The sequence below is a fragment of the Pseudoliparis swirei genome, chromosome 14, assembly GCF_029220125.1.
Source record: "Pseudoliparis swirei isolate HS2019 ecotype Mariana Trench chromosome 14, NWPU_hadal_v1, whole genome shotgun sequence".
Taxonomy (NCBI): Eukaryota; Metazoa; Chordata; class Actinopteri; order Perciformes; family Liparidae; genus Pseudoliparis; species Pseudoliparis swirei.
In genome coordinates, this window is record NC_079401.1 from 3,845,932 (window position 1) to 3,855,005 (window position 9,074).

A 9,074-nucleotide genomic window follows, 5' to 3' on the forward strand; every position below is an offset into this window, starting at 1 on the left:
GTGTTTTTACACGCTGTTGATCAATCCAGAAGTCGAAATCTACATGGGTTTCCAGGATAGACACCTTGAAGATGTGCCATTTTTGAATCACGTGATTGTCTTTATGATAGCGGCATCAACAACAATAAATATGGAACAAGGTGGCGAAGTTCGGGTAAGCTGATACAATTCACCTAAAAGCAACATTTATAAAGTTGTTAAATACATTTAAATAAGTTTGTCTTTGTTTGAATGTTCACTGATGATCGTATAAACGGATAAGGAAGGTGAGAAAGGTTTTCCTGAACTGATTCAGTAAATGTGAAAACATATTGTTTTCTTCACAAAGGGTGGTCTACAAAGATATCAGTATATTATGATGATTAACTAAATAACATGTTTAAAATTCGCTTTCAAATTTACTTTTTATTGTTAATTCATGTCACCAATTAGAACTTCTTATATTATCATCCATAGATAGATGAATGGATGGGTATTGATTCGCATTAGTTTCAATACAAAGTCGGAAAGAGTGCAGCTATTAGTCGTGTTTTATTGATTCATCGTACAGAAGACAATGAGTGAAGCTTATATTTAATCTAGTTTACAATATGACTGAAAAGGCACAAGCATAATGCGTATATATTCCTATCCTACATTCTTTTCAATTAAGTAACTCTAAGAAATATCAATGAAGGGGATAAGGATATCTGAACATCACTAAATGTACAAGTGGAAACAAGTGCACATGTAAGTGTACATTTGAGATGTTTGAACCCGGTTTCTCTCATTCTTGCCTGTTTGGCGTGATGTAGGTTGGGGGGGAAATCCTGGCGCTCACCTCCACGCCTCAGACGCTTCACGGCGTGGAGCTCTTCAAGGACGACACTGGAGTGACTCTCAAGACGCCTACAACCAATACGATGGTCCATTTTGATGGGGACACCGCACAAGTGACGGGTACCGAAAACTACACGCGAAGAAAATAGGGTTCGGAAGTCAAGACCGACCGCTGTTCTCATCGGGTCGAAAGTTCATTGATTTGTTGTGAATTCTCTCACCGACCAGGACAACATGCAGCACAAACTGGCGTGTGTGGCAACACTGAGACTGACGCTCCATCCCTAACCACCCTGGGGGAATCGGTCAACTCGGATCATTCTTCGGCTGGGTACGACTTGACCCCCTGACTGATGTCCCCTGTGTATTAATGCTGTAAAGGTTTCTAACTGAATGTGCTCTGCTGTTTGTCTCCGCCTAGCTGCGATGTTCCACAGAGCACAGACGTGGCCAGCACGGTGGACTGCAGCGCCTCAGATGCATCGTAAGAACATCAAAACGCACACTAAACACCCTTTAATCCAACAGGAATGGGATTATAGAATACTGTTATAAACTGATCATCTACTCTCATTCTTCCTCTCTGGATCAGCTGTGATCTAATGTCTCAGGCCCCCTTCACTGATTGCGGAAACCTTGACCCAGCGCCCTTCATAACCGCATGCAAAAGCACCGCGTGCAAATACGCAGCGGACGAGCGACCAGTGGACTTTCCTGCCTGCCAGTACATGGAGGCGTACGCCAAGGCCTGTAAACTGAATACTGGCGTCACACTGGGGGCCTGGAGGTCAACGGCCGGCTGCTGTAAGATCGTCGTTTGCTTCAACTATTTGATGAAATGGGACGTGAACTGCTCACGCAAAAGACACAAAGCAGAGATTCAAAGACTGAAGTCAAAGCAGTTTGTTGACTGAAAAAGGTTTGGAAGTGAAGCTCATCTGTGTGTGTGTGTGTGTGTGTGTGTGTGTGTAGCTACTACCCGTCTGGCCTCCTGTCTGAGCCAGGACTGCAGTGATCATGAGTTCTGTGCCGGTGAACCTGGCTGCTTCTGTCGGGCCTCATTCGACCATCCAAGAGACAAAATAGGTACAATGCAACAACCGTGGCGTGAAAGTCACAATGTTGTATTTGGTTTCCACTTTAAATTGTCTGCAATTATATTTGCACACTGTAGAAGCATATTGTTTAGAAATAATGATTTTCATTTGAAATATTAATTGCGTTCTTCGAGCTCAAAGCTAAGCCAGTTTGATAGCTTCTCGCTCTGCAGCATAACTGTTTTCAGCTGCGCTCACATAAAAAGGGTTCTCGAGGGTTCTCTACCCCTCCGTTAGTCTTCTAAGGCGATAACACAATGTACCATTAGAACACTGGAGATGGGCCTCTACACACCTTTGTAGGGAATAGTCATTCACCACATTAACAATGTATTGCATGTATTTATGAATAACTTAATGTTATCTTCAATGAAAAAAAACTGCTATCCTTTGAAAAATAAGGACATTTTGACATCACCCCAAACTTTTACATATGTAGTATATTTGACGGAGCCCAGATAGAAAGGAAAACCCACCTGCTGATCCACCTCAAGATGTGACACTTTGTTCTTAACCCCAGATGAGTTCTTAATTAAATACTGGGCCTGTTTCAAGATTCAAGATTCAAGATTCAAGATGTTTTATTTGTCACATACACACACAGGGTGTGCAGTGAAATGAAAGTGGCAATGCTCAGCAGGAATGTGCAAGGGCAACAAGTACACACTATTTACAATAAAAAACAACACAATATTTACAGTAAGTGTGTGTGTGTGTGTGTGTGTGTGTGTGTGCCTAAGAGGGGCAGTTGTGTGGGTCTATGTGGGGGTCCTGGTGAGGTCGGAGTTCACAATCCTGATGGCCTGAGGAAAGAAACTCCGTCTCAGTCTCTCTGTTCTTGCAGCGTGACTACGGAGGCGCCTGCCTGACCGCAGCAGCTGAAACAGTCTGTTGTTGGGGTGGTGAGGATCCTTCATGATCCTGCCAGCTCTGGTTCTGCACCTCCTGGTGTACAAGTCCTGCAGGGTGGGGAGTGAACAATAGTGCGTTCAGCCGAACGCACTACTCTCTGCAGAGCCTTCCTGTCCTGAGCGGAGCAGTTGCCAAACCAGGCTGTGATGCTTCCTGTCAGGACGCCTCTACAGCTCCAGAGTAGAAGGACTGAAGGATCCTCTGGGAAACTTTAAATTTCCTCAGCTGCCTGAGGTGGTAGAGGCGCTGCCTTGCCTTTCTCACCAGAGTGTCTGTGTTTGTTGACCATGTCAGATCCTCGGTGATGTGGACTCCCAGGTATTTATACCCGCTCACCCTCTCCACAGTAGTCCCGTTAATCCCCAGTGGTGAGTACGTCCTCTGTTGTTGTACCCTCCTAAAGTCCACAATCAGCTCCTTAGTTTTGGTGACATTCATGAGGAGGCTGTTGTCCTGGCACCAGAGTGACAGATCAGCAACTTCCTCCAGGTAGGCCTTCTCGTCGTTGTCGGAGATCAGGCCCACCACTACTGTGTCATCCGCAAACTTGATGATGGTGTTGTAGCTGAACCTGGCCACACAGTCATGTGTGTACAGGGAGTACAGTAGGGGCTGAGGACGCAACCCTGGGGGATCCTGTGTTCAGGGTGAGGGGTTTGAGGTGTGTCTGCCCACCCTGACCACCTGTGGCCTGGCGGTCAGGAAGTCCAGGATCCAAGCACACAGGGGTGTTCAGTCCCAGCTCAATCAGCTTGCCGCCAGTCTGAGGGGACTATGGTGTTGAAAGCTGAACTATAATCAATGAACAGCAGTCTCACATAGCCCCCTCTGGCTGTCCAGATGAGAGAGTGTGGTGTGCAGTACCTGGGAGACAGCATCATCCGTGGATCTGTTTGGGCGATAAGCAAACTGCAGCGGGTCCATGGAGGAAGGAGGAAGGCGCAGATGTAGTCCTTTATCAGCCTCTCAGCATTTCATGACCACCGAGGTGAGGGCCACCGGTCGGTAGTCATTCATACATGCTGGAGAAGCATTCTTGGGCACAGGGACAATAGTGGATCTCTTGAAGCAGGCGGGACCACGGACTCAGCCAGGAGAGGTTGAATATTGTGGTGAACACTGGAGCTAGCTGGTTAGCACAGGTCTTCAGTACTCGCCCAGATATGCCATCTGGACCTGCAGCTTTCCTGGTGTTCACCATAACAGAGCCCTCCTCACACTGTGCTCGGTCACAGAGAGTGTGTGTTCATCCCCAGCGGTAGAACTCACCCGCTACGCTTAACGGTGTTGTTGTTAGCGGCGAGCTAGCGCTGTTGTTGCTAGCCTCAAACCGTGCATAAAATGAGTTCAGGTCGTCCGCTAGGGATGCGCCGGCACTCACCATAGCGCGGGTCTGCTCTGGTAGTCTGTGATAGTCCGTAGCCCCTGCCATAGGCGCCTGGTGTCGCGCTGCTCCATCTGTGATTCCACTCTGTCTCGGTACTTCCTCTTGGCTTCCTTCACCGCCTTCCTCAGTCCATAGACCGCTGCCTTGTACTCGTCCATGTTGCCGGATACAAGACCGGAGTTATAGGCAGCAGTACGGGCGTTCACAGCTTCACGGATGGATCTATCAACCCACGGCTTTTGGTTAGGAAAGACCCTAACTTTAACCGTGGGGACGATGGTGTCCGCTAGCGTTGCTATGAGGCTCATTGCTACGTCCAGAACTCGCTGACGCCACTGGAACTGGATTGGATCATGTCCCAGTCGACGACACGCAGAGCGCCCTGTAGCTCAGCCTCTGATTGGTCAGACCACCGCTTACGCCCTCGTCACTACCGCTTCCGCTATCTTTTGTTGGTACTCCGTAGCAGGAAAATGGCGGCATGGTCCGATTTGAACGGAGGAGAGAGACAGCCTTATAGCCTCTCTTGAATGGCGATAGCAGTGGTCCAACGTTCTTTCCTCTGGTAGCACACGTAATGTGCTGGTGAAAGTTCGGCATGACTTTTTAGGTTTGCCTATTAAAGTCCCCAGCCACCACCACAGCCGCTGGATACTTGGTCTGATGCCGACATAACACATCATGTAGGTCCGATAGTGCTACGACGGTGTGCGCTTGTGGTGGTATGGAGACGGCTGTGGTGATGACCGAGCTGAACTCCCGGGAAGGTAGAATGGACGGCATGAGATCGTCAGATGTTCCAGGTTCGGAGCAGGAACGAGAAAGAGTCTTAATGTCCTTGGGGTTGCACCACTTGTTGTTAGTCATGAAGCAAACCCCTCCACCCTTAGATTTACCAGACTCTTCCGTTCTGTCTGCACGGAAAACAGAGAAGGACTCGGTTGGGCATATGACTCGATCCGCACCAGCGGGTCAGCCATGTTTCCGTCAGACAAAAGATGTTACAGCCCTCATGTCCCGTTGGAATCTGATCCTTGCCCTAACATCATCCATCTTATTTTCCAGAGACTGGACGTTAGCAAGAAGGATGCTGGGCAGAGGTGGACGGTGGGCTTGAACTCTCAGTCTGTTCCGAATTCCGCCCGTTTCCTCGATGTTTTCGTCTCCCGTAGTAGCGGCTCCACTGTTGTTGTTGTGGTTCCTTCGACGATCTCTACCGGCCACGCTGGATCGATGGAAAAAAAAAGACAAAACCCTTGTTTTTTTTAAAAAAGTTTATGTCCAAAGTGTGCGTTAATTGTTATGCTTTGTGTTGTGTGTGTGTGGCAAAGAAAATATTAAAATAAACACAAAAAAAAAAAAGCGCACAATCTCCGGACTGCTACTACAGACACAGCTGGACACACCAATGATGATAATTATGAGTTTACTTCATGGTGCCTGGGTGTCCGCACCGATTATCCGCCATGCTCTTCGAGAGCTTCGATTATGCGGGTGATTTGAATGTCTTCTGCGGGGAGCGCTTAAACTCCTCAACAGCACTCATCACCGACATGCAAGGTGTCTCGGGACACCGGTGGCGCTCGTTCAGCATGTTGATTGTGTCAACGGAGGTGTCACGGAGTGGGTGGTTCAAATTCTTTGTTACAACAAAAACAAGTTCATGTTTGTGTTTTGTGTGTTTGTTTTGTTTGTTTTTGTTAATTGTTTTGCCTTAGGATTTCTAGAAATGCCTTCTTTTGGCTATTGAGTGACACGTTTTCTTGACTCTAAACCTGTCACAATGCAGAAGAACGACACCACTTTGATCTACAAGAACACGATCATGATGGGAACCAACTCCTTGACTGACCTCATCACCCGCACACAATTGGTGGATATCGACTTCTCCTGCAATGTCAAACAGCCAGATGTCAAGAGTATCACTTTTAAGATCAAATACAGGTGTGTGGAGGCCAGCGGAGCTTCAACTGCTTTGTAGTGTGCAGCTTGTGTGTGGTTGAAATTTGAGATAGCTGAAGTGTACGTGTGTGTGTGTGTGTGTGTTGTGCTCCCCAGCTCTGTGTTTCAGCGCATTGAAAATGGAGTTGTGAACTACTCTCTGAAGATGAGCGCCTTCACCGACGCCGGCTTCTTGGAACCAGTCGAGAGCAGCACTGAAATCGAGCTGAACCAGAGGGTCTGGCTGAGGATCGAGACGCAGGACCTGGACGACGCAATGATCGCCGTGGTGACCGACTCCTGCTGGGTAACCAGCGCCGCGGACCCTACCAGTAGTCCATCATACGACCTGATTAAAGACGGGTGAGAAAACACTCTGAGACTTTGTCGCTGGCTGAAAGAACCCACTGCCCACGAACTCACCACGTCTGTCGTCCTGATTCTGAGCAGATGCCCGAACCCCGCTGACGCGACGGTGGAGATGGAGGGAAACGGACTGGGAGTGTCCAACTCCTTCTCTTTCCTCATGTTTGAGTATGCAGCTGACAATACGGGGGTAAATCCTGGAATCTACCTGCACTGCAAAGTGCAGCTGTACCCCAAGGAACCCTCCAGCATTCCGGTAAGCAGGAGTGGAGGAAATACAGAATTTAAATTATAATATGTATTTATTTCACTCAATCTACATTTTCATAAAAACCTAACAATCCTCTCTGTTTTACAGAATTGCGGTGCCTCCTCAAGGAAACGCAGATCTGCCAGGCCTGGATATGCACAGGGAGGCCACGCCCTCATCAGCATGGTCTGGAATAATTAGGTGAAGACAGCTCCCCCTTTCGATCATGGTAAGTTTAAATGTAATTCTTTATTTATTTAACTATTACTTGTTAAAGCCAGAAAGATATTTGGTTGAGAAACGTTGGATTGAAATCATCCCACTGATGGATTATCTGTTGATGTTCATTGAAATCAGAAGAGTTCCTCCTCTCAACAGGAACTGTGACAGCCATCTTTATATTTTAACCTCCATCAGGGACAAAGTATTAATCATGACTCATCACAGTTTCGTCTTGCTGTCTTTTCAGGTGATTCCTGATTTAAACTGGAGCTTAAAATGGAATATAATCTTTGGTGAAACAATAAAAGTGAAGAGTGCAATGAAGAATATTATATGAATAAGGGTTTAAAGGGTTTAATTTACCATATGCACTACTTCTTGGTACTGTGGGTTATTTTGGAATATATATACAATTCCTTCTGTAATGTACTGTTCGCTACTTTAAGTGTGAACAGCCTGAATGTTACTGGAAACAGAAAGAGAATATCTGTGTTCGTCGATTTGAGTTACACAAAATGAAGCTATCCAGTTAAGGGGATAGTCTCCAGGTGAATATGGGTAACTAAACAATATCCCCATCGCCAAATGATTACTTACAATAAGACAATAATTTGTTATATTAGTAAATTAGTTATTATCTAAAGGTTACTTTTTGTGAATGTATGAGTAATCAACTTACACAAACAGACAAAGTAGTAGAATAAACACCTAAATGTACTTTTAATATTTTCTTTCCATTCGTCTGAAAGACAAAATACCCTAAAATCTAAAAATGTATCAGTGCATTAAAAACAATGTAATGCCTGTAATGTCTCCCCTTAAAATTGTTGCTGTAATTACACTGAGGCAAGCTGCTGTACCATGATTATGCATTATTAGTGTGATGAGCAAAATAAAAATAATAATATTATAATAATGGGTGAAAAAAAGTTGTTCATCTATTTATTGTGTTTGTGTACATTTTTGTTTTAAACTTATTTTGAAATGTCCTTAAAAACAAATTGATATGTAGTCTGATGTGATTTTCAGCCACACCTTGTCCAATATCTCCATCAGCATAAACGTTACCTTCCACATCCAATAACAGCCAGCTGATGACAGGTGTGATATAAACTCGTCAGCCTTCCACTGATTAATACATTTACCACGTCAGCTAATTAAGGAATTAAATGAATAGAATTCATGAGAGATAACTAAAAGAGAGAAACTACAACTCTTAGCACTTGACTTTGTCTCTAAAGATCTACGAGTCAATTGGTTTCAATAATAGCTATTATATTTCGGGTATCATTGTTTAAAAAAAAAGCTCATTAGTATGCAGCCCTAAGCAAGGCTAATATCTGGCAGATGACCTGCTCAGTATTATCACTTATTAAAATTAATTTGTAATGGTATGTCCCGGTTTTGTTTGAGAAAAAAAAATGAAGAAACTGAAGATTGAAGTCTTGATGGCCAGGCGGCGACTGCAGAGAAGGATGCCTCACGTATGTGGAGGCAAAGGGGAGTCGCATCAGCGCAGCCGCCTGCAGCGCAGCCACCTGCAGCTCTACCTGCTCAGCCAGCAAAGAGGTCTCGTGCCCCTGAGGACCAACAGCATGACATGATGTCATTATAGTGAAGCCATATTGTAAATAGTCTGTGTGAAGAGTTGTTTTCTGTTTTCTATTTCTCAACATGTATATTATGTAGAATGTTTTAATTTTTTTAATCTATAATCCATATTTATTTAAAAAATAAATGTAATGGTCCTTTTTTATTTGCACACACTTTATCTGCAGTGTGAAGTCATTTCTCAGTCCCATTTTGATCATGTTGGTGAATGGTGTGACAGACACTATGTTAAGCTATCAGCTATCACTTTTAAAGTGTAACAGTTCATGTATTTGCAGGTCAAGAATAACATCTGCAGGCAATAAAAGTAAATAAAATAAAGGCGTTTCCGACTTCCCTTATCCAGAGGCTCTGGAAATGTTCTTTCAAAACCCCCCGAAAAATACTCTGCAGTGACAAAACGTGCACACTTTGTGGTCGTCGTTAAAAGTCAATAAATGTTTTGTTTAAGTCTTTGTGTGTCCCCCCC

At 45.0% G+C, this 9,074-nt stretch overlaps 1 protein-coding gene across 1 annotated transcript; it reads left to right on the top strand.

The window, feature by feature from the left end:
- On the top strand, positions 1–7,917 carry LOC130204799 (uncharacterized). Its single transcript, XM_056431765.1, has 12 exons — positions 1–154; positions 795–939; positions 1,048–1,150; positions 1,241–1,303; positions 1,412–1,623; positions 1,792–1,905; positions 5,755–5,828; positions 6,005–6,159; positions 6,274–6,519; positions 6,607–6,778; positions 6,881–7,001; positions 7,242–7,917. The coding sequence occupies exons 1-11, from the start codon at positions 44–46 to the stop codon at positions 6,971–6,973; spliced, it is 1,488 nt and encodes a 495-aa protein (XP_056287740.1). The 5' UTR covers positions 1–43; the 3' UTR covers positions 6,974–7,001; positions 7,242–7,917.
- The last annotated feature ends 1,157 nt before the right edge of the window (positions 7,918–9,074 follow it).